The sequence below is a fragment of the Ambystoma mexicanum genome, chromosome 4q, assembly GCF_040938575.1.
Source record: "Ambystoma mexicanum isolate Mex_15411 chromosome 4q, UKY_AmexF1_1, whole genome shotgun sequence".
NCBI classification, from domain to species: Eukaryota; Metazoa; Chordata; class Amphibia; order Caudata; family Ambystomatidae; genus Ambystoma; species Ambystoma mexicanum.
The window spans coordinates 238,892,571-238,918,998 of NC_090928.1; the positions used below are offsets into that span (position 1 = coordinate 238,892,571).

Below are 26,428 nucleotides of genomic sequence, written 5' to 3' on the forward strand. Positions count from 1 at the left end.
GGAAAACGACATCTACCTCACAGCAGTCCACCTTCTGGGGGAAGCCAACCTGGAGGCGGACAGGCTCATCAGGTTTGGAGCGGACAACTACGAGTGGCAGCCAAACGACCTTGTTATTCAGAAGATCTTCAACAGATGGGGCCTCCCCAAGTGGATCTCTTTGCCACCTGGCACAACAAGAAGTGCCCTCAGTTCGCCTCCTGGCAGGGACAGGGCCCCGGCTCCCTGTGCTACGCGTTTCGGCTTCAGTGGAACAGCATGACACCGTACGCCTTCCCACCAAATACGCTGATTCACAGAGTGATTTGCAAGATCAAGGAGTCTGGCCAGCTCAACATCATTCTAATAGCTCCATGGTGGCCAACCAGGCCATGGTTCTCTGAGCTGCTCAGCCTCTCGGAGATGCCACCGATTCACCTCCCGACGGGCCCAGCACATCTTCTGTCGCAGCAGGGGGGCAGAGTCATCCACCCGAACCACAGAAACTAGCCCTCACAGAGTGGTTCCTGAGCAAGTAACTCTAAGGCACCTCAGCCTCTCCCAGGCTAATCCGGAGATCATACAGGGTGCTAGGAGCAAGACTACCAGGGCCCAGTATAAAAGTAAATGTACCAGGTTCTGCCACTGGGTAGACTCCAAGGAAATCGACCCACTGGCATGTACTTTAGACGACGTGCTCTCCTTCTCCGCGCACTTCGCCCACGTAGGTGTGTAGGTTGACTCCTGCCGCACTTACCTCGCAGCCTTCGGGGCTTACAGGAACTCTGAGGAGAGGGGTCTTCTCCTCCTCCAATCCGATTGTCAAGAAACACTTGACGGGGCTCGCAAGGTTCTACCCGTCCATCAAGAGGCCACACCCCGTGTGGAACCTGAACATGGTCTTGGGCGCCCTGGCGCACAAACCATTTGAGCCAGTCGCATCCGTGGACATAAGGCTGGTCACCATTAAAACGGCCTTATTAGTCGGCCTCACCTTGGCTTTCAGAGTCAGCAAAATCAAGGCGCTGGTCGCCTCACAACCATATACTACCTTTCACAGGGACAAAGTAGTCTTGCGGACACACCCAGCATTTCTGCCTAAGGTGCCATCTGCTTTCCATTTGAACGAGGAAATTGTCCTTCCTATGTTTCTGCCGATCCTAAGGACGAGGCACAGAAAGTTCTGCACTGCCTAGATGTCAGGCGTGCCCTGAAAGTCTACCGTAACAGGACCAAGGCTTCCGCAAGTCAGACGCCCTGTTTGTCACTTTTGGAGGTGCAAGACCAGGCTACCAAGCTTGCAAGGCCTCCATATCCTGCTGGATGGTCACGGAAATCAAAGAAGCATACGAGGGGCAGCACAATCCGCTTCCGGCAAACATGCATGCCCATGCAGTCAGGGCCAAGGTAACGGCCATCGCATTCCAGCGCCATGTCCCCTGGCAAGTCATAAGCAGGGCGGCCACTTGGGCCTCCCCCTCGGCTTTCTGCAAGCATTCCTGTTTGGATGCCGGCTCTAGATCTGATGTAGAGTTCGGACAGGCGGTTCTCAGGAACCTATTTGCTTAAAGAGGGTCTCCTCTCCACCCTGGGGCTACATTCAGTTGTAATCGCTCATGCAGTATGGAGGAAAGGGGATGGGACGTAAGAGTAATTGTAAGTTACTCACCGTAGTGACTAACGTACTCTTAGTCCCCTTTCGTCCATACATCCCACCATACTCCCCCCTAATAATATTAGTGTCATTAGGCAATGTTAAATCTATTGTCAACGCGTCTATGGGGACTGAGGTATGGCAGCGGAGGGCGGAGTCAGGGCAGCACATGCTCCCAGGGCTGCACCCCGCACGCCTCTAAATTTAAAGGGGAAGAAGGTTTTTTCTGGTGAAAAATGTTCCGTCTCGCGTCCCTTGGAAGGGACGCCCATGCAGTATGGAGGAAAGGGGACTAAGGTCACTAAGGTGAGTAACTTTTATAATTTATTAAATACCTTTTCCCCTTACAACAGAAAATGGACTGAGGCTCAACTGCCATTATACTGCATCATGGGAAACTGGTGAAACCTGGTTGCCCTGAAGTGATTGCTATCTTTTTCTCTATTCAAAGCCATCTGATGCCTTTTTCTTTTGGGGCACAGCGAGCCCTCCTACAAAAACAGCGATGTTGCACACAATGAAGATAGCCACCTGTTAGACGATTTCCGCCGTCTGGCATTTATACATGCCTCAAAACCTTATTCAAAGGGTGCGTTATGCAGTGAGCCAGATGCACCTACGTTGCAGACAGCATGCGTAACTGAATCCTCTTGGTTTCGACGTGCCCTGCTTCCCGGGGAACTAACTGAAGTAACACTGGCCCTACAGCCCTCCGTTGGCCCTGCACTACTCCTCCTTGAGGTACGAGCCTAACGGAAGTAGCGAGAGGGAGGAGGCGGCTGCCCTGAAATCCACACTGCGGCAACAGCGCCACTGAGGAACCCCATCAAGCGCCCCCTTTAAGGGAGCATCCAGGTCAGTTTGATCGCCAAGTGACATAGCGTGCCCTGTCCCAGCGCCAGGCCACGCTGCAGATGCCCCCCATCTCCGCACAGCGCCGCCGGACATCTGAGCCTTGAACCTCCAGTGGCGGATTGGTGCCGGTGGTCCCAGCGCATCAACCCATGGTCGGTACGACCGTACCTGGGGCCTTAGTATCCACAGTGCCATAGAACGGCGCAAAGGGCCCAGATACCGCTGGGAGCTGGGCTTTGCTCACGCTACCGCCCCCGATCCTCCTAGAGTTGCAGTGGGGGCCCACGGACCTGAGCTTCCTGGGAGGCAAGCCGTTGCACTTGTGCTGGAACATGCATCCCGCCTCCCGCCTCCCCGGGCAGCCTCAGGCCCCTACTATGTGCTGTGCTTCTGGTTGCTGCATCTACGTAAGCTGTGGGAAACATACACAATATGATGCTTTGAAGTGCACATCAGAGCTATCACTCAACCTCTGAAGCCTGCGCTGAGCCGCAATAAATTCAGAGTGTCAGCGTAATACCCTGAACAGCTGTTGCAGTCCAGAGAATACGTTATACTTGCACGCACTCCTCCCACTGGCTTCCCACATCTGGGCCATCATCTCGGAGCCCTCCCGAACTGATGTGGACTGTGCTGCTGCAGCACCGTGCTTCTACATCTGGACTAGGCCCTCACAGACAAGGGGACCATGCACAGACTGATTGCCTAGCGGAGTGCGCTGCACTGGGCCCTCTGCTGTTATAAGCTACCCGAAACAGCAATGCAGAATAAGCGGCATAGGGGTGTCTTGTGCAGTAGGAACGCCATCAGCAAATATAATACCCCTGCACCTCACCTCTGGAGCCTCCCCATCTAATATCCACGCAACCACTCGACTGCTGCTTATACCCAGAGCAAAGACCAACCACTGTTCTTGTGGAGTCACCATCAAAACACGCCCCTGGCTGTGCAATACTCCCTACACCCTTACCGCCTAAAGCGACCGCAGCGGACAGAGCGTGGCCCACCTGCTGCATAAGGAACTACCGGATTCTGTATCACAGCCCTGGCTCCCGCCAACCTTCCTGAAGGGCTCTTGTCAACTCTACCTGACAGGTGCAGCGACTTTACAAGCAGTGTCAACCACACTCAGCCCCATGTCTCACTAAAGTACTGTACTACGCAGATGGCCCCAGCTGGCACCCAGGTGGGTACGCGGAATACTCCTTCCAGCTTCCCCAATACCGCTGAAATGTACTGCTGAGTACCTTCTGTGGCAACTGGAACATCCCTTACACCCAACACACAGGGCACTCAGACCACTTCACTAGTGCCTCCGGCTGCAGAAATCTGCACTGGCAACTTGCGGCGGCCTGCCAGACCCTGCGGCTGTCGCCCTGATAGCCGCAGCCGCTGGACCTGTCTCTTACCAATCGCCTAGCTACATGCCCCCATTGTGTAGCAGAGTAGCGATGGCTAAGGGAGATGGGAAGAAACAGAGCTCGATAAACCTGTTTGCTAAAGCCACACCTAGGGCGGCGGAAGGAGCCAAAGCTACGGGAGGCACGTCCGGTGGAGTGCCTAGGATAGATGAATCCAGCAAGCTCCATCGCGTGATGGAGTACATGCGAGAGGTATTCACTGCCATACACACAAAATTGGACGATATGAGTGGCACAGGCATTTCCCCCAAAGACACAATTTTTGCTCTGTATACTTGGGAAATATGCACCAGTACCCTGTTTGATTGAATTGTAAGCTAGGCTGTGTAGATGCCGGGCAAAGGTCAGAGAGGGATAGAGGCAATCATTCCTCTGATAGGGGGAGGAACGGGTGTGTGGGAGGTGGGTTGTGGGGAAGTTATACAAAAAAATGCTTGACATGCTTGAGTTTGTTGTCAGAATGCTTTGCTATATAGTTAGGGCTCCATTGCACTACCTGAAACTGGCCCCAATAGGGCACAAGGCCTATATCATGTTCTGGTTTGATGGGGACTGAATTGTTCGGGGTCTGGGCAACCCAACCAAAATGTGACGCTTACAGCTTTACACTGAACGGCACGGGCGTGAGTCCTGTTATAGGAGACACATGCATCGACCGCGATCTGTGAAATATTTGCCCGAAGCTGGGGCAAACAAAGATATTTTACCTCTTACTCGACTCAGTCAGGATGTAAGGACCCTTATCCATAAATCCATACCGTATGTTCACAAGCAGGCGCATTTAGATCCACTGGGGGGCTATCTGCTCCTGCAGGATGTGCTAAAGGGTGAGGAAATTGTCCTGCTAAATGCATACGACCAAACATAGATGACCCTGAATTTTACTCTGAAGTATTCGAGTGGCTGGCGCTATACCCTCTAATACCAATCCTGTGGGGGCGGCGACTTTAACACAATAGTGGATGTAAGCCTTGACAGATCCGGAAGTACGCCAGTAGGCCCCCACCGTTGACCAGGGCTGCCCAGATGATACGACAGGGCCCAACTTACCTTGAGGTGATGGATGCCTGGAGGACGCTCAATACGACATTATGCAAATACTCTTATTACTCCACAGTACACAACTCTCACTCCCGGATAGACATGTGGTGGTTATCCGGAATCCTCATGACCCACCTTGGCGACGCTGACATACTTGCTAGAACCTTCTCGGATCACTCTCCGGTCCCGTTGACGCTATCATTGGGGGACATACTGGGCATTAGAAAAGTATGGAGGGTCAAGCTGCAGGCACTACTAGACCCTGTTTTTGCGACCGAAATGGGGAGATGTGTAGATGAGTACTTTGAGATGAACACAGGCTCAGTGAATACACAGGCGATTCTATGGGAGGCTTTTAAAGTCTATGTGCGAGGTATGGGTCTTGCCACCGAGTCTAGTTGGACATTCATACTAGCAAAACCAACCTAAAACTACTAGAGCTCCAGTACACATCTACACCTAGTGTCTCTGCCCTGAGCGACATTAAGTCTGAACTAGACAGATTCCATACACACCCTGACAGAGAATTGAGTTTTCTGGACAACCCTGGCCTGGCAGGACAGTACAGGGAGGGCAAGAGGCCTGGTAGACTGCTGGCCAGGATTGTACAACAAGCGGGAGGAACCCACCGTGTTCCACTTCTGTGAAAAGCATCTAGCACCCTGGTTCACACCACATCCGAGGTCTCCGAGGTATTCCACTCTTTCTACACCACACTATATGCGAACTCCGACAAGGCGACTCACTCTGAAAATGATGTATATTTAGACAATCTGCCATCATCGATGCTGTCTGATGAGACCCGGGAGATTCTAGTCCGACCCATCTCCTCAGATGAGATATCTGCTGCTATAGAGTCCCTCCCCTCCGAAAAGTCCCCTGGCCCGGATGGCCTCACTATGGACTTCTTCAAACACTTTAAATCCCTCCTAGCCCCTCTCTTGACTGCTCTATGGGAAGAATCCTGTACACTGAAAACGCTCCCCACCCCCCCCCCCCCCACATTATGCAAGGCCGTGATTGCAGTTCTGCTAAAGCCCGATAATCCTGGCGAGCAATGTGAGTCCTACCGTGCCCTCCCCTCATAAACTCAGACGTTAAAATATTTGCCAAAATCCCTGCCCTCAGACTGGCCCCTTACATGAAACACACTATCCATCCAGACCAATCTGGTTTTGTCCCCGGCCGCTCCACTGCCCTCAATCATAGACACCTATTCAACGTTCTGGCACAGATAAATGCAGAAACACAAGCTGTCGCAGCGGCTCCTGATATCCGAAAGGCTTTTGACTCCGTCTCCTGGCAATTTATGTGGGCAGTGCTGCGTAAATGCAATTTTGGGCCCCGATTTATATCATGTGTACAACTCCTATACACGTCCCCTACTGCTAGAGTTAACATAAATCGACCCCTCAATCCCTCCATAGACATCTGCAGCAGCACCCGGCAGGGATTTCCACTGTCTCCCTTAATATTCGCTATTGTTATGTAACTCCTTGCGGACGCAATCCGACACAAACACACCCAATGGGGGAATCAGACTCTTAGACAAGCCTGAAATGATCTCACTATACGCGGACGGTGCACTGCTGTTTGTATGTGACCCTACACAGAATCTGGCCCCATCATGCAGGATGTCCGAACTTTCAGGACACTATCTGGGCTCCAGGTCATCTGCACCAAAACTGACTCCCCAGGAAATGAAATACCTTGGGATTGTCGTAAGACGCCGCTTTACACCTGAAACTATGGTATATACCTACCCAGCTTACGGCAAAGCTGCGTTTGTGGGCAAAGCTCCCACTCACAATAGCTGGCCGGGTGGTGCTCCTTAAAATGATCAGCCTACCAGAGCTACTATACTATCTGAACATACCGATGTGGCCTGGCACTGTGTTCTTTAAGACACTGAAGGTAGAGATTAACAATTTCATGTGGCACGCAGGGGCGGTCAGGCTAAAATGGGATACACTAACAAAGCCAAGCACACAAGGCGGTCTCACCGCCTCAGATTTTGAGAAATACTGGGTAGCAGCACAGGCATACTACGCAGCCTACTGTTTCGACATCAATACACGTCACCCACATGTTAAAATCGAACTCGCAGCAGGTGATGTACATTCATTGATATTGCTGCCAAGGTGGAAAGACCCTACAGCCTTCAACCCTATTGCTGTGACTGCGCTGGCTTGGGGCAAGATATGGAGAATGTTAGACAACCCCCGCCCCTTTCATGGGGACTTGCCATTGTGGAACATTTTCCTGTCGTTTCCTAAAATAAAGTTTCTACCCGACAATAGGCGATAGGGGGCTATACAATCATGAGGGATGTCTACAACACGGGGACCTTTTATCATGCTTCAGGATCAACCAGGGCTCACGCGAAGGCTCGCCTCGCTCTGGCTGCAATATGCTAGACTCCGCTGTGCGGACACGGCGACTTGGCTGGAATTCCCTACATAACCCCCTGATGAACCATTGCTGGATATCGTTAAGGGAGGCACAACTGCGCGTGGCAGAGTATCAAGGCTACACGACTTGCTACAATGCCGCTGCAAGAAGCCTCTTACGAAACTCCGAGATACCTGGGCCAAAGACCTAGCCATAGACATTACTGACGAGATTTGGGAGGAAATGTGCCTGCAGACTCAGGCCGTCTCCTTTAACTCTAGGTTTTGATTTATACAATTCAAGGTTTTGCACAGGTTCCACTACACCCCAGCCAGACTGCACCTCTTCTCCCACACACAATCCGCCCAATGCCCCCGATGTCACTTTTGACGTGGCAGGATATCTCCACATGCTCTGGGACTGCCCCGAACTGCGTGCCTTCCGGGGGGAGGTATGTGATACTATGTTGTAATAGTTGGCTGTAATTGTTAAGGATTTCAATCAGGTGACGCACACCTTAGTCTCGGCCTAGTATGCAGCGCACAACTGAATGCTTATTTTTTAATATTAGATTCAATATTGAGATGGTACACCACTCATATCACACCCCCTTTTCAAATACCCCGGGTCACAATGAACCATGAACCAGGCTGGTTGGTAAAATACAATATTTATTTATTTGAAAATTCAAAGAAATCATACACTTTTTAATATGGGGTAGCAATCACCAGTGGGGTGATAACGATGAGAATGTGAGCAATGCACTGGGTTTAACTTACTAGTGGAACATATACATAGCACAACAGAATAGGAGCACTTTTGGTTTAGGTAAGATAGCACTTAAGTTAGAATTTCCCCCTGCAATGTTCCCTCAACCCACAATTAATCAATTCTGAGTGGATAAACAGAAGCAGCAGGTAATCAGGAATGAGAATTCTAATTTGACTTTCTCTCCTCAACTAAGAGAGAAAAATTGATTTTAAACCCCTGGCAATGTTATAAAATGACACTCGGAAATGGACAATTAAATAATGAATGTGTGTGAAAAACCTTGAAGCAGTATAATTCCTCACTAAAGCAACAATGCAAATATACTAAAAATCACAAAGAATGGATAACCAAAAGCATACACTTCGGAAATGAGTGGCAGGTTTAACACAGATTGCAGCAAATGACATGTTGGAAACTTTGGAAACTTTGCAATTCCCGCCTGAAATTACCCAAACGGTTTTTAATAAAAATGGGTGAAAGACACTGATATGAAGTGCATTTGTTTTGGGGTGGGGGTGGGGGGTAGCTATAGATCACAGGTACAATATGGAAGTGAAAGTAAGTCTCTAGCTGGTAAATTGGATGAGTTGTGCAAGATCTAGAAAGGTGCGCTTTGAGTAAAATGGAGCGGCGAAAAAGGAAAGGAAATCTGTTTTGACAAGAACAGTTTTACTCTACACTAGAGTATTCAGGCTAGGCCACCAAAGAGGGACACAGTAAACTCCAGGGTTGATTCGAGAGTTGAACCCTATAACCCCAGCACCCAACCCTGGCAGAACCAGTCAGATCATTTGAAATAGGATTAAAGTCTTAGGATTTACACAAGGGAAAATTACTAAAGGGAAAATTACTAAAGAGATGACGCCAGCACTAGAAACCAAGAGCAGGATTGCAAGAATGATTCTGACAGTTTGAACAAGGTATCAGGATAAGGATAGGGTGACTTAGAGAGTGGGATGAGGACAAAGACAAGATAGGCTATGGGTTTAGGTGGAGTGGCTACTCAGGGTCCACTTTTTAGTTTTTGGATTTTGAACAGTCAACGGTTCGGTCACTACACGGCAGGGCGCCTGGCAAAAACAGCTGGGCAGTTCTGGTCACCGGATAGCACTTCTGGACTGGCAATTCTGGTCACTGGATACTAAAAGTCATCAGGGTAGCAGGATGGCAGCATTGCAGCATGCAGGCAATTAGTGGGATCAGGATGCTTCCCAAAAACACCACAGCTTTCCCCTTTGGTTATTTGGGAATTGTAGTGGTTTTCAGATTTAAGGCCTTGCTGGAAATGGGACCAGCACTGCTTGGGTTTTGCAGTGGACCCTGGTGCAGGATCAGCAATGCTTTGGCCTTGTAGACTACTTGGATTGGGCAGGGGTTCTAGTCTCCGCCTTGCTCTCAACTGGTTGGATTTCCAAGGGAATGATGTCAGATTTATAATGCGAGTTTTACAATGTACAAAAACTCCCACAATTACTTTACTTAAAATCTGATTTTGCCAAAAACATAAATTTGTACAATTGCAATCTCTTAGCAAATCATATCCACAGGTTACACATATTATCTGCAGCACATATCCGTCCAATCCTCCAGTCTGTGGGACCTTATTTCGCCCTTCTGATACATTTTGGTAATTTTAAACATGAAAGATTCGGCCTAAAATTCCATAATTTTATACACAGATGCGAATTATGCCCTGGGATGTATGTACAAACATGTATGTTTGCAACATTGATACTTTTTGATTCATCCTCAATATTTTGCCCTTTCTGCCCCCACGGTGTCTGTGAGTTCTACCATGTCTCTAAAGAAAGCACAAAAAAATCACTTTTAAACTGCAACATTTTTACAATTTTTCAAAGTCTATAAAGTTTATTCCTGAAATAGTTGTTGGTCTCTTTGTTCCTGGGTCCATTTGTTTTCCTGTCCTTCAACTGCTGCCAACTGTCATTTCTCCAGCACATGGTGGGGGTTGCCCCCTTGATTGAAGTTATATTGCCCCTTCACACTTCAGACTTTCTTCCATGGGAGCTTCATTGTCAGGGTACCAGCAGAGACAAAAGTCTGTTCAACCCCGTAATTATCAGGGGGTTGTCAGTATCTGCTGAAAGAGAGCCCTCCTTTTGGTGCCACCCCTCCAAGCAGAAAACCTGTTTTTCAACTTGCAGCTCCAGCCACCATAGTTTTAATCTTTCATTTCTGATCTTAGATCCAGAATTAAAGCAATCTGGTTGCATAAAATAAGCCATGTTATATAGTCTCGCCATCAACAAACCCCTTCATATTGCTAAGGACTGGCAGGCTTTCGTTCATCAGTGTGCTGTTCCAAAACACATCCATTTTGTTTTTCTTTAATTTGCAAAAGGCCCATTTTTTTACACGTGGTGCAGCTGGCCTTCCTTCCTTAAATTCAACTTTCCATCTCCAGCATCTTTACACACTGTCTTGCAGCTATAGTTATTCTCTGGAATGCTGGAGTTGGTTTGCAGTACAGATACATTGTTAGACATGGTTCAGCTAGTTAGAGTCTCTCTCTGAACAGCTGAGTTTTGGATACTTTTGCAAAGATAACAAACGGTTTTCCTGTGTAAGTAAAAGTAAAGTTCCTTGTTGATCTTTTTAGCGTTGGTTTGACTGGACTTGTCAATTCAGAATCATGCCTGGGTTTGCTGAGGCACACAGGGCTTGGTAGGGCCTATTAATCACAATGACTTTCAGGGCCGGCCTTAGCACCCGCAGCGCCCTGGGCGAAACAAAATTTGGCGCCCCCTCCAAAAAAGAAAAATACACACGCCAATCTTGAAACACCTAGGCAACACAAACAATGTATGGCAAAAAGATACTTTGCAATCTGGGTTTGCCTCTGTACTGCATGTTCTACGAAATAAAACACACACACAACATGGCTTTCTGTAAGAAGGCAGGATAAAATGTATTTACAAAACCAAAAAGAAAAAAAAATATACTTTTCTGCCAAGGATTTGATGCTGCAGGGGGAAACTGTCATTTAAATGAAAACGCACTAAATGAGCAACTACCAAAGTCCGGACTTCAAATGTTTGTCTTCATATCATAGGCCAACCATATCACAGGGCAACTCATTTAAAAGTTGACTTTCCTAACCTTTCTATTGGCAAACCCAGTACTGTCATCTACTGCCTCAAACCCAAGAAAGTGTTCTTGAATGCAAATGGTGGCTGCATTTGTGTCCACAAATCGGATGGTTATGGAAAGCTGTTCTTGGTGGCTGATATCAGGATTGCAATCAAGTATGACAGAAAAGAACTTTGCTCCCTGTGCACGTTTTACAATATCCTCCTTCACATTCTCAGCCATCAAGTTTATTAGTTCATTTTGGATGGTTTTTCCACAATAATGGTCTGCAACTTCCTTTGAAAGTACTTTCTCTAAATGTCCCCCCATCACAACATCAAACTTTGCTAATAACTGCACAAGGCCTAAAAAGTTGCCATTACCTTTTTTGTATAAGCAGTCATTTGATCCACGGAAGGCCAAATTATTGCCAGCAAGGAACTGCACTATAGAGAGAAGGCGCTCCCACACATTGCGCCAGTGCTTTGCTCGTTGGAGTAAAATACGCTGATGCTCATCATCTATCGTTTTGTTTGAGAGCAGTCTCATTTCTGCTTCAGCCCAATCTCGATAGGCCACTAAGTGCGTGAGAGAATTCTCATGCTGACAGAGTGCAATATGTTTCCAATCCCTGCTGCCTCCCTCTTTCAGACTGCCCTTCACACTGGACTGGCTAAACAATTTGCAACAAAAACAAAATACACAGTCTCTGCTGAGTACACTAACCACTTACGATGAAAAACTTCAGGATTATTATTTCCTATTCTTCTGTTGTAATGGACATTTGAAAAATGCCGCCCTAAATCATCTCTTGGAAAATTAGCATTTGCATGTTTGGCATGGCCGGTGAGCACAAGGTGGTCTCTCAAAGTGATACTCATGACTGTAGGCCATAGTGCTGGGTCTGAAAGGTCATTTTGATAAACTTGTGAAATCTGCAGATGGTTTTCGTCATCAGCTTGCACAACATCTATAACGGGGGCTACCTCAAGTTGGGGAGTTGGGCTTGCGGCAGGCTGAACTCCAGTTTCATGCTTGGTTTCCAAAGGAGCAGAGAACGTGGCAACAGGAGTGGTTTTGTCGCCCACTGTGCATGCCCTTTTCACAAATTGCTCCATTCTTTCCTTTAAGGTGTCCCGCTCCCGATTCTCCAATGCTTTGCGTTTCCGGTTTTGGCTACCAGACGGCTTGGATTTCAAAGACATTTTTATGTCTACTGTACCAAATTTCTCTTTCTTCACTTGTCCACTGTAGGGTTCTTCACCTCTCTTCCTTTCTTGCAGATGAGCCGTAACTGTCTAACGTCTTTGCTCAATTCTGGTGCTCGCCTTCTGTGCACTCTCTATCACTCTAGCTTCTGTGTCATTCACCGTCTAGCTTTTGTCTTACGGGATTCGCAAGAACTATTTCCTGAGTAGTGAAAGGATAATCTGGGTTAGGTCATTGTTAACTGGTGGGTGATGCTGTGGTAGATACGTGTGAGGTTAGTTGGGTGGTTGAGTCAGAGTTGTTAGTGCATTGAGGTGAGGACACAAAAGAACAGGATTCAACGGTACACATGTATCAAATTACCACAAAAGCGAGATAGTGTCTGTGGGATGCTTATGCGTCATACTGAGCAAGATTGTTTGCCACAGACATTTGGTAGCTCTTGTTGTTTGGGAGGGGCTTTCAGACCTGTGCCTACCACAGTGGGGGTGGCACTTGCCTCCGAGAGCACTTATGGAACATATGTTTTGTGGCCCATCCTGACGAATGCATTCCATAATGGTGAGCCAATGGCAGACATTTGGTTTCATTTGAGTGTGCTGCTGTGCACCACTCACAAACATGCTAAATTGCTGTTACATGCACAACTCCCTGACTTTCTCTGTGACATGGCCGCAGAGATGAGCACATACATACATTAAAAGTAAAGCCCCCTACACAACGCGCGCACAGCATAGACACCATCCACACACATTAAAGTACCCGGGGTGATGTCCTAAAAATTAAAGTGGGGGGACTCATCAACAAACGCAATGGGATGTGACGTCACCAGAAATTAGCATATCAAGGTGAAATATGCACATTTCATTAAATTGGCTTTGCATAACCACCCAAATTGAACAGGACGAATGACATTTTCCTTTCATAAAATCAACACACACACAAAACCAAGAGAGGATATTTTCTTCTAATAGTGTTTTTGAAAACTTTAAATGGTGTGCATGTTTTAAACTCAAAGAACCAATACAAATGTTTTCCCTGGGTCGTGCAGTACCGAAATGTGACATTTCACCTTTAGTGGTTTTATTTTTCATCAGGTTATATAGTGCAGTGGGGAAGTCTCCATCCTACAAATCTGTTGACTGCGGTTTGATCCCCGAGGTCAGTGTTAATTCATAAATTAAAAGAGGACATTCAATGTTTCTCATTTTAGCTGGAGGGACTAAGTCCACCCTCTGAATAAAGTGGGGGAGCTCCACCCCCCCCCCGCGTGTACCCTCGACTTGAGCCCTGGTAAAGCCCCTACACAACATGCGCCCACCATCCACATGCATACAGTCACCATCCAGACACATCAAAAGCAAGGGCCGCTTCACAACATGCGCCCACCATCCACATGCATACAGCCACCATCCACACACATTAAAAGCAAAGGCCCCTACACAACATGCGCTCACCATCCACATGCATACAGTCACCATCCACACACACACACATTAAAAGTAAAGCCCCATACACAACATTCACGCATCATCCACACACATACATTAAAAAAAGCCCCCAACACACGCACAGCACCGACACACATAAACATTAAAAAAAGCTCTCAACACAACACACGCACAGCATCCACACACATACATTAAAAAAAAGCCCTCAACACAACACACGCACAGCATACACAGGAATACATTAAAAGCAGCACTTACTTTAACGTGGGAGACTTGCAGCTGTTCAGCGGTGGCGAGTCCGAAGGCAGCAGGATTGCACGCAGGTCAGGCACGGCACCGACAGGATTCACTTGAGTAACTGGGGCAGTCTGGCAGAGGCTAAAGGCAGCATGCCAGGCCCTGGGATTTAAAAAATCTGCATTGGACCAATTAAAAAGCCCCCTCGCCAAAGGGGAGGGGGCTTTTTAATTAGTCCAATGTCCTTCGGCCACCTGAGGGGCGACAACCCGACACGTCACCAAGGTGCACCTCGAGATCCCAGGTGCTCCTTGGTGACGGTAAGGGCGCCCGGCGCCTCTTGATGACGGGAAGAGTGCCCAGCGCCTCTTGATGACGGGGGGGGGGGTGAGGGGAGGAGAGGGGCGCTGGGTGCCCAAAAAAAATGCTCAAAAAATTCCATTGCATTGGACCAATTAAAAAGCCCCCTCGCCAAAGGGGAGGGGGCTTTTTAATTAGTCCAATGTCTGTCGGCCACCTGAGGGGCGACAACCCGTCACGTCACCAAGGTGCACCTCGAGATCCCAGGTGCTTCTTGATGACGGGAAGGGCACCCGTCGCCTCTTGATGACGGGAAGGACGCCCAGCACCTCTTGATGACGGGAGGGGCGCTGGGCGCCCCCAAAAAATGTAAAGAAAATTTAAAAAATCCAAAGCGACGCAACACAGAGTGCTCTTGGTGCCGGGGCGCCCTACCTTTGTGACGGTGAGTAGGGCGCCCCAGGCGGCCGCCCGGCCCGCCCTGTCCTAAGGCCGTCCCTGATGACTTTAATGAATAAGGGGAATTGGCGTAAAAAAATGGTGATTTTGGCTTTTTCCGCAAACAACGCTGCTTTTTCCAATTTCTTCTTTTTATTTATGTCGGAACACACTGGAAGTCTCCTTCAATGCGCCCCCTTTGTTCCATCCTGCCCGATGTGTGCTTGGCAGGACGGTGCAGCCATTTTTGTTGTTTGCAAAACGCAGTTTTGAGCCATGGCGCTCACAGGAGCCAGCGCAACCATTTTGTGGTTTCTGCGTAACTGCAGCTTGGTGATGTGGGGAAATGCTGTTGAGTGGGTCAATATATCCCACATAATAAAGAACCCACCCCACTTAACTGCTTGTTTCACAGGTTCGAGCATTTGCGACGCGGCTTCCACAAGTTGGCGAGCCTCCGTATGTTATTGGCAATCAGATGTATATTACTGCTATGGCTGCGCCCGCTCCCCCATCCATAACACACTGGCTACGGGTAATCACGTGGGCCTCTGACCAAGAAGAGCGTTGGTCCTGGTTACATCCCACAAACTGCAAACCAGTAGTCATTTGGCCACCATTTCGTAATTATCTGCTGTCCAAACAGTCAAATACTCAAAACAATAGAGACACCCCACACAGTCACTAGCCATTTTATCTCCCTTTGGCCACTGCCGGGCAGAATGAATGTCCCAAAGCCGCTATTTACTGGATACCATGCTTGGATCTGTATTGTGCAAATGTGAGCAATAACAAATGTTAAACTGTTTTTAAATTTTCTCTGCTGCTGCTTTTGTCCTCATTTGCAATGTCAAGCACTTAATAAATAAAGTTTTTGAACATAAAAAACAAAAACAACGAAAGTGTACTTTTCATGAAGGAATTTGAAAAAATACGATTTTGATACATTTTCAATTGTTTCAAAAAAAAAAATAAATCCTGTAGGGCTGCTCAGTATCAGTGAATTTATATATGATTAATTGTTCCTTGTTATACGTGCAGTATAATACGGGCATATAGGTGTCAACTATACAAAATTGACAAGAAATGCTGTAAAAAGAAACCACTTTTTATTGTTATGCTTATCAATGCCACACAGTATTGGCTAGACTGCATTAACTTGAAGCATTTTGTGTCTGTGATACAGAAGTATTGTTACATGAACCAGTTTGAAAAAACGCATTTAATGTTTTGAAAGGATACATGCCATGAATATGCACTTTGAGCAATGAAGAACTGAGACTTCTGAGAATTTACTTTTTTAAAGAATGTTTTTTCTTTTTCGCTAAATCTCTAACCCCATTTCTTATTTCAAACCAGGCATTAGTGAATTTACCTGACTACCAAATTTTTAATGAGTTGATCAAAGGAAGAGAAGACAATTCCTTTTATAAAAACTGCATCTCGCAGATGTTAAGGATGGTAATGGAGGAGAACTGCACGACCCAGAAGCAGGTTCTTGGCTATCTTGGAGAACGCTTTAGAGTGAAACTTAACCTGCCAGATTGGTACTCGGATGAGAGGGCTGCAGAGTTCCTACTGGAGTATGTATTCCATTTGTGAGCGTGTTTTATGAATGTGTCTTTTGCTCGGTGAAAGAGTTGTTGACCTAGATTGTAATCACTATTGAATTCATATTGCAAAGTAACTAATAAACATGGTGTATGGGGTCTGGCATAGATTCACATGCTCATGAATATTCCCCGTCGTCAGCCTGGGAATCCTCTGTAAGGAAAAAAATCAGTTTCGTTTCTGAACTGTCTTTCTCCTAATAACCAATCACTGGTCTCTGGGTCATACTGCTCCCAGCCAATGACTGCCCTCTACCTACGCCCCTCCTCTGGCAGCCATCTTCAGATTTTTACCGCACGTTCAAGTGTTGGGAGAACTCGTGCTATAGCTCTCGAGCTTTTACTGCGTTTTGCGATTTTTCAAAGAGTTTAATCTCATTTTTTCAGTCAATCGAGCCTCAAGCTCCACCGTTTCTACTTCCGACCCGTTTCGGAATTTTCGGGAGAAAGTTTGTCGAGTTTCGCTTCTTGGAGGATTCCAGAAGATCTTTGAGGCCTACCCCACGTGTAGATGGCCCAGGACAAAGAAAACACAACACCCGGATCCAAGCTGTGCAGGAGCTGCCCTGGATGCGGATTGCAGAATGTCTTCAAGGAGGATGAGCATGCCAGATGTCTCTACTGCCTTCACGAAGACAAAAAAACGCACGTGGAGAAGGACTGTGCGTTTTCTAAGAACATGTCGGAACGGACCATGAGTACGCGGGCACCGGGAGCGCCGATCGGTCGGGCTCCTCGGCTGCCAGGCAGGGCGCACTTTCACCAACTCCATCAACCACGAGCCAACGCTCTGGCTCGGGGAAGAGGAAATCGGAGAACCCGGGTAAGCTTCGGGAGAAGCCCCGGTCGATCCCGACGGAGACAGCCGAGGGGGAGCGAGGCGGTGACCCTCCCCCCAAGGTGAAGTCCTCAGGCACGCCCAAGGTCATGAAGCCTTGATTCACCCGGCTAAGGCCTCTATCGCGGGAGTCGCGGCAGCCCTGGTGAAGCCTGTGGAGGCTACCCCAGTGAAGGCGACCTCGGGGTCTAGAGTTTCCCTGCCACCACAGAGGGAATCGTCTTTTCAGCCCATCGATAAGACCCCCGTGAAACCCGGGGGGGAAAAAGAGGGGGGGCCCGGTGGCCATCACAGACACAGATACTGCCTCTGAGGAGGAGCTGGCTGGAGTCGCGAAGATCCTGAACAAGAAGTTCGAGGAAGTCCGGTCCCGCGGGAGGGATCCCGACGAGGCAGACGAGGAAAGTGACGGTGGTGCCGACGAGGAGCCCGTGGAGGCGGAAGATTCCACTCCCCGGCCATCGCTCCCGTCACAGCCCGTACCTGGGCCACAAGACAACTCAGGAATGATCTTGATGGCGATCCAGGCCTTGTTGTGTACGGAGATGAGGACAAGGTTGCCCTTACCACCAACGGACGACCCAGCAGAGCCTGGACCATCAGGAAGCCCTCCAAGCAAGCAGAGGAGGATTCACCCCCCCCCCACCGTCCCAGCCTTCACAGACTTCTCAACCTTCATCGCCCTCACCTGATCCGTGGGATGACACGGGAACGGAGACCGCCACGACTGGGACGGATGACGACGGTGGTGACGATGGGATGGGCCTGCCATCACCACCCCCTCGGGCCTCCCCGCCCGACGAAATTGGCTCCTTCCACGCCATGATCGCCAGGGCATCCAAGCTCTTCCAGCTCTGCCCCGAGGAACAGAAGAAGGAAGGTTTCCTCTATCAACTGCGTGAGGCCAAGAGGAAGACGGTCCTCTCGATTCCCTTACTTGACGACATCTGGGACGAGGGGCTGTCGCTCCTGAAGAACCCGTCCACGACTCCTGCCAGGAGAGACTGGTACGAGAAGAAGTATCAGGTCCCGGATTCCGCCCCCATGTGCCCTTAGGGCGCAGCCGACCCCGGATTCGGTCATCTCCGCGGCGGCCAAGAAGAAAGCGGCGGGGGCGACGGCTTCAACTTAGACCTCCCCACCTGACGGCGATGGAAGAAACTGGACGCCATGGGACGGAGGGTCATCTCGTCGGCGGTGACGACGATTAAAGCGGCCAATGCCCTCGCTATTGTGGCCCACTACGACAGGGAGCTATGGTTTAAGATCGCTCCCCTGCTGGACGAATGACAACAGGGCTGAGGCCCTGGAGATTCTACAGGAAGGCGAGGTGGAGTCGGACCACGCCATAACGGTGGCCACGGACATTGCTGACACCGGTTTTCTCCAGATGGGCCACGGCGTTTGCCTTCGCCTGCGTGGTTGGTTCAAGGCAACCGATTTCCGCCAGGACATGCAGACCTTGGTTCTGGACATGCCCTTCGATGGGAACAATCTGTTTGGCAAGACAGTGGACGAGTCACTGCAGGCCATCAAGGCCAACACAGAGACGGCTCGGGCATTCTGCAACGACGACGGCCGCCCTTTCGGAACTCCGGAGGCAAGCAAGGTGCCTCCAAAGGATTTGGAGGTGGCTCCTCGACATACCGCCAAGTGGCCCGCTCCTCTTTGCTGGAGGCCTACGGAGGTCACGGCAAGTCAGGAGGATCTCGTTGTCGTCGCCAAGGAGGCCAAGGCGGCAAGGCCGTGGCCAAGCAGGACTGAACCGGCCGTAGCGTCGGGCCCCCACCTGAGCACCCCGGTGGGAGGCCTGGTAGCGAAGTTCGTCAGCGTGTGGGAGTCCATCTCCACCGACCGATGGGTGCTGGATGCCGTGGCCCGCGGGCATACCCTTGAGTTTCTAAAGAAGTGCCCCCGCATTCCACCCGTGGCCAGGAAGGAAAATCACGTCCCTCAACTGCTGCTGTAAGTAAGGGCGATGCTGAAGAAAGGAGCCATCAAGCTCGTTCCAAAGAGGCTCCGGGGCTCCGGAGTGTACTTGCGATACTTCCTCGTGAGAAAGACCGGCGGCTGGTGACCCATCCTGGACCTTCATCGTCTAAACAAGTTCATCAAGTCCCAGACGTTCCGGAAGGTCACCCTCCAGCACGTGCTGGGACAGCTGGAGAAAGGCGACTTCCTATCGTCGCTTGACTTGGAGGATGCCTACTTTCACATCCCCATTCTAAAAGGACATCGAAAGTTCCTGAGATTCGTAGTCCAAGGGTGACACTATCAGTTCAAGGCCCTTCCCTTCAGATTGAAGTCGACGCCCAGGGTATCCACCAAGTGCCCATCACCAGTGGCGGCGCGGCTGCTCCTGCAAGGGATCCACGTCTAACCCTACCTGGACGATTGGCTCATCCGGGCAAAGACAAGGGAACTCGCCATCGTGCACACAACAAAGACTGTCCAACTGCTCACGGATCTGGGATTCTCGATCAACTTCATGAAATCCCACTTGGTGCCGTCGCAAGTCGCCCTGTTCTTGGGAGCCAGGCTCGACACAGTGGCGCGATTGGCTTCTCCGTCGGAGGAAAGGACGAAGGCCATCCTGGGCAAGGTGCAACGGCTGTCGACAATGGACGTGGCCAGGGTGAGGTCCATCAAGTCCCTGCTCGGCATGATGTCCTTGTGCATCTACCTCGTGCGCCTGTGCAGGTTGCGGATGCGTCCACTGCAAGAGTTCCTCGACGCCCGTTGGATGCAGGCGGCGGGCAGCTTCGAAGACAGGATCTTGCTCGAGGAGTCCTTCCGTCAGGTGATCCGGTGGTGGGGCTCCCGCGTGCATCTGGCGGCGGGTATGGACTTCCAGACCCCGGCACATCAGGAGACTGTGACGACAGACTCCTCCGTGGAGGGATAGGGAGCACACTGCGGAGATCTCCACGCAAGAGGCCGTTGGCTCCCGGAGGAGAGGTTGCTGCACATCAATGTCCTGGAGCGCCGGGCCGTGTTCTGGGCCCTCAGGTTGTTCCTCCCGTCCCTCAAGGGCAAGGCGGTGATGATCTTCACCGACAACACCACCACGATGTTCTACATCTGGAAACAGGGAGGCACCAGATCCCCAGCCCTATCCAAGGAAGCCCAGGATCTGTGGCACTGGGCCGTCACCCAGGGGATGTTTCTGTTACCCTTCCATCTCGCAGGAATAAAGAACACCATCGCCGACTCGCTCAGCAGGGAGCTACGCTCATGCCACGAGTGGGAACTGCTTCAGGATCAAGTGGATCTACTTTTCCAACAATGGGGCAATCCCCAGATCGACCTATTCGCGACGGCGACGAACACCAAGTGCCGGATGGTCACCAGCAGCTTTCCCCAGCCGGGGAACAATGGGGGCGACACATTCTCATTCTCCTGGGACGGCCTGTTCCTGTATGCGTTCCCACCGTTGCCGTTGCAACTCATCAACCAACTCAGCCGGTCCTGGTGCAGGATGATCCTCGTCGCACCGGCGTAGCCGAGTCAGATATGGTTCCCGGACCTTCTGGACATGTCAGCATCCCCCCAGACAAACAAACGTGGATATCCTCGACCCGGGGTCGCTGAACTTGCAGGCCTGGCTCCTGCAGCACTAGAGTTTGGATGGTACGATATCTTGGCAGACTGCAAGGAGGTGCTTGCAAAAGCCAGGGCGTCCTCAACTCTCAAGTGCTATGGACACAAATGGAAGAGGTTCTCTGTCTGGTGCCGTGCACAGAAGATTAACCCTCGGCAGATTACGGCCCCTCAAGTGCTGCCGTACCTACTGTCGCTGGCCAAGGCAGGGCTAGCTCATGCTTCCATCAAGATACATCTGGCGGCGATTTCCCGCTACACCAGGACTCCGGGGCGATCATCTCTGTGGTCTCATCGCCTGGTGAAGGAGTTTATGAAGGGACTGTTGCGATCATTCCCGCCGGTGAAGGCTCCGGCCCCGGCTTCGGAGCTCAACGTGGTGCTGGGCAGGCTCATGGGGCCGCCATTCGAGCCTCTGCATTCGGCACCGTTGAAGTTCCTATCGTGGAAGACAGCGTTTCTTGTGGCCATCACCTCCGCACGATGAGTGGGAGAGATCCAGACCCTCTCCTGCAAACCACCCTACCTGACATTACACGAGACGAGGGTGGTGCTGAGGACGCACCCCTCCTTCATGCCCAAGGTGCCATCGGACTTCCATCTCAACAAGCTCTTGGTGTTACCTGTTTTCTTCCCATCGCCTTTGTCGCCGACCGAGAGGACTTTGCACTCGCTGGATGTGGCTAGAGTGCTGAAGTTCTACGTGGACCGCACAAAGAGTTTTCGGAAGACATCACAGCTGTTTGTGAACTTTGGACCTGTGAACCAAGGGAAGGCCCTTTCGAAGGCTTCCATTTCCAGATGGCTCTCCGGCTGCATCATGCACTGTCACTGGTTGGCAAACCGACTGCTGCCCGGCCGTCAGAGAGCCCATTCAACCAGAGCGATCGCTGCTACCATAGCATTCCTGTCTGGTGTGCCCTTGCTGGACATCTGCAGGGCTGCTATGTGGAGGTCGACGCACACCTTCACGAGATTCTACTGCATCGACCGGGATTCCAGGGAGGAGTCCAGAGTCGGCCAGGCAGTGCTGCGCAACCTGTTCGCCTGAAGGTGGGCCTGGTGATGGGGTAAGAGATTCTTAATGTTGAGTTGTTGTATTGCTTAATGTTGAGCCTTGCCACCTCTCGTGGTTGTGCATGTGTGTACTGCTATGTATTCTTGTATTCATGAGCATGTGAATCCATGCCAGACCCCATGCTGGAGAAGGAACAAGTTACTTACCTGTAACTGTTGTTCTCCAGCATGGGTCTGGCATGGATTCACATGCGAACCCTCCCTCCTACCCCTCTGCGGCTCTTCTCTTGGTCCTACTGCCACTTTACGTGCTACCAAATCTGAAGATGGCTGCCAGGGGAGGGACTTAAGTAGAGGGCAGTCATTGGCTGGGGGCAGTATGACCCAGAGACCAGTGATTGGTTATTAGGAGAAAGACAGTTCAGAAACGTTTGATTTATTTTCTTTACCGAGGATTCCCAGCCTGACAACGGGGAATATTCATGAGCATGTGAATCCATGCCAGACCCATACTGGAGAATAACAGTTACAGGTAAGTAGCTTGTTCCTACTCTTTGCCCCATATGCTTGAGTATCCTACTGCAAAGAACACCAATGTGCTTACTTTTTCAAAGATGCTGTAACCATGAAATGTACAAAGGATGGCCCTCTAGGCAACTGCATCCTTCTGAGGACCTGCCCATCGGCCTCTCGCACTGCAAATAATCTGCTTTGCCAAGTATTACAGGCAGCAACTGTATTTCTGATGGTGAGCACATATTACAAGACAGTTGTACTAAAATTGTAAAAACTACTTGTATTAAAATTGATAGGCTTTCAACATTCTACTCATTTTTATCATTGTTTTTAACCATGAACTGACCCCGATTGTCCACATAGATTTTACACATTGTTGCATATAAACTCAAAGGAGCAGTTTAATAAACAGTGTCTTCATAAAAATATATTTCTGAGGCTTGCAGATCTGCTTGGAATCGCATGGTTTGCATAAGCTGGCATTTAGTGGTAGATGTGGGGTATTCAATGACTTGTTTTCGAAGTTCCAAATGGGAGGTTGACTGGACGTGTTTGTAATACTATCCCTAGTGTGATGTGTACTGTCTGCATGGTCTTTCATGCGTCAGGGTCCGTCAGATGATGAGGACCAAGGCAGCTACGGCTCCGTTTTGGATGACGAAGACCTCCAATAGAGGTCGGTAGACTCCTGCATGTCAGTCCCCAGCCCCGGTACGCAGGGCCAACACTCTGATATGGGGAAAGCAACTGGTGACAGGGGCACACATGAACACTCGCTCCATGGTGGACACAAGCACCATAAACACACATCCCTTGGCCGATATTCGACGAATCCCTTGAAAAAAAAGGCCACACACGACTGAAAATGTCGATCTTGCAACTCTACACGTCAGAAGCCTGCTGCACTTTCGCCTTCGCGTCCAGCGCATGGCAGTACACAAAAACGGATGCCGATTGCTGTGCATAAATCTACGACAGAATATGTTTCACGTCCATCAAAACAGCCATTGAAAAACCCAAAACCTACAAAACACAGGGAAAACGCATAGAGGCATCTCGGGAACACCCCAGGGGGACCCTCCCGTCCACACCAGTTGCAAGTGTTTCAGTAACACCCTCTACACAAACTGCCCCAGAGTACACTAGGGCTACCTCTCTCTCAGTCTCTATAGAAAAAAGACATGATGTTGGCCCAGAGGCTATTGTGTGTCCTTTTGCAGAAACTCCCAAAACAGGGACACGGTACCAGGGCATGTTTTGAGGAGACGGGCTTCCTCCTTTGTAACCTTTATGGAGTGCTACCCTGTTAGACAAAAGACATTCCATTAAAATCTCCTAGGTTACACACTTCTCACACATCACCTACTCATAACAGACCAGTCGCAAAATTACATTTCCTGATGATCGTCGTCATGATGATCAAGGGGATGATGACCAAGGGAGATGGTATGATGATACTATTGATCCTAACTACTATGACCCAAACATCACTATTTTATAGTCTCCTGATGTCACTCACAAACCTGGCACCACATTTCTTCTTGACCACCAGCTGTTGTTCAATGATTTGCTCACAAGAGCAGCTAGGCATTTTAAAATTCAAACTCAAGAGTCTATTCAGGACACAGACTTTGTAGACGATATTTTAAATGAGAATACACTGGCTAGCCAGTCTATACCGTTACTTCAATCCATTAAGAAAATAATGAAACCTTAAACTATACTGTATTTTACGCATGCAGTTAACCCAAGGGTGGAAAAAGTTTGTAAACCCGCACCTACAGTCCCGCTTTATATTAGGGGCCATGTGAAACCAGATTCCCTAGTAGTACCACCACAACAAAGCGGGCAGGCATCCCTTTGTCTAATGCAGAACCTCTGCCCGATAAAGAGTGTAAAAAAATGTTACGCCCTGGGGAGAAGAGTAGCTACTTCAGCATACACTACTCGTATAGCTAATAACAATACATTACTAGAGAGTTACAGCAATGGACGATGGGACCTACTTCAGTACAAGTTGGATTCAGTTCATGAACCACTCAAGTTCCAGTTATTAAAAATTGTCACAGAGGGCAAACAGGTGGCCCATAGCATCCTTAAAAACACCCTAGACACTGCTGAAACTGCAGTGATAATTATTGCAGAGGGTACCTTGTTGAAACACATTTCTGGCTTCGCAATTCATGCTTTAAGCCTGGAAGATGCCTATACAAGCACTGTTCTATTTGGTGAAGCAGTAGATAACGCATTGGAAACACTGAAAAAAGAACATGAAACTCTTAAAAACCTTCATGCTCAGGGTTACTCAAGGCCCACTCGTTTCTGGGTATACAAACGGCTCCTTCCCATGGGATACTTCTCAGGGAGACACTTCCACATTTCAAACCTCACAACAAGGTTTTAGACAAGGCAAAGGTTGGGGTAGGAGTGCAGCTACTAGAGGCCATGCTACCCCTTCCAGCAAATAACTCTCATTCAGGTGCCCTCCCATGTTTTCCCCGTAGGGGGGCATTTTGCTCAATATGCCACGTGTGGGAGGGCATAACATCATACAAGTGTGTTTTGGGCAAAGGATATTCCATAGAATTCCTGTGAACACCTTGCCACTTTCTGCCGAGATTAAGAAGAATGTCTCAGGAGCATCACTTCATTCTACAAGCAGAAATTCACACACCCTTACAAAAAGGAGCAATGGAGCTGGTTCCACTTCTAGAGGTAAACAAAGGTATTTATTCAGTATGCTTCCTTGTCCCCAAAAAGCATGTGCCTTGTGTTGGATCTGCGTCCTGCAAAGACATATGTCAAGCCACACTTATTCAGGATGACAATTCTACAGGAGGTATTTCCACTTCTGAAGCAAGGGGATTACATGGCAACACTGGACATGAAAGATGCATACTTAAATATTTCAATGTTGCCAGCGCATAGAAAGTACTAAAGTTCAAGGTAGGGACAACTCACTACCAAATCAAAGTACTTCCCTTCGGTATAGCCTCTGCAGCAAGGGTATTCACCAAGTGCTCGCAGTGGTGGTGGCCCACCCGCGCAGACAGTCAATTCCAGTGTACCCCTATCTAGACAACTGGTTAATAACAGGGGACACGCCACAAGTGTATGTCAACGGAACACCCAAGAAACAATCTTCCTTTCCAATTAGGATTCTGTGAGGTGTCAGAAAGGAAAACCGGACACAAATTTGTCATGTTTTTGGTTAAGGACTTTTATTCAAGTGAAAATGGGATCATGCCTCTCTGGCCCTATTGTAAACTGGAGTTTCCCCTAACTAAAAAAACAAAACCTACGGATCTGTCTGTGTCAGGATGTCGGAAACTAAAAAGCCGTCCTTGTGTACAAAAAGTCCTATCCTGACCCTCACACTACAAACAAAATAATAAAGTGAGAAAGAAAATGTCTTCAACCTGATAATGGCAAAAAGTGTTCATAAATGGAAAAAAAGAATGGCAGCAACAAAAATGTTCTTCAAGGTGAAAAGACCTTAAATCCAGAGGGTGGTTCAATTCCCCTGGATTCTGAAATGGGTTGGCAAAGTCTCACTAACAGTTCCTTTGTCTCTCTCCTTGATTCACAATACTCCTGTTTGGCAACAAGTTCTGAAGCAGTCTTTCCTTAACACACATTTTACTCTCCTGCCAGGACTCTTCAATATACTTTCAACTGCCTGGCATACTCCCCTGCCAGTTCTGAGACTTCTAAGAGCTATAATTCAAACACAGTAGACCATCTGATACAGTTTCAAAATTGCACAGTGAGATTTATTTTGTGCATATCGTACACTCGAGCGGACTTCAGGTTCATCCGCAACCAGTATTTCATGGAGAGTGGAGAAGTGAAGTGCCTGAATGGTTCACCGTGGCACTATTTATACAAAAAATAGTGCCTGCATCAACATAGGTCATTTGGTATTCATTTGCAAAAGATGATAACGTAAATCTGGTTAAACTGCATACACAATAATATGCCTAAACCCAAGAGGGCAGGACAAATTGCAT

At 49.0% G+C, this 26,428-nt stretch overlaps 1 protein-coding gene across 1 annotated transcript in view; it reads left to right on the forward strand.

Annotated features, from left to right (window-relative positions):
• The window catches only part of POLR1B (RNA polymerase I subunit B), a 754,587-nt gene that overhangs the window by 381,725 nt on the left and 346,434 nt on the right, over positions 1-26,428 (forward strand). The window contains exon 6 of the mRNA XM_069607790.1: positions 16,197-16,420. Coding sequence (XP_069463891.1) covers positions 16,197-16,420 — 224 coding nt within the window. The remainder of the gene's footprint in view (positions 1-16,196; positions 16,421-26,428) is intronic.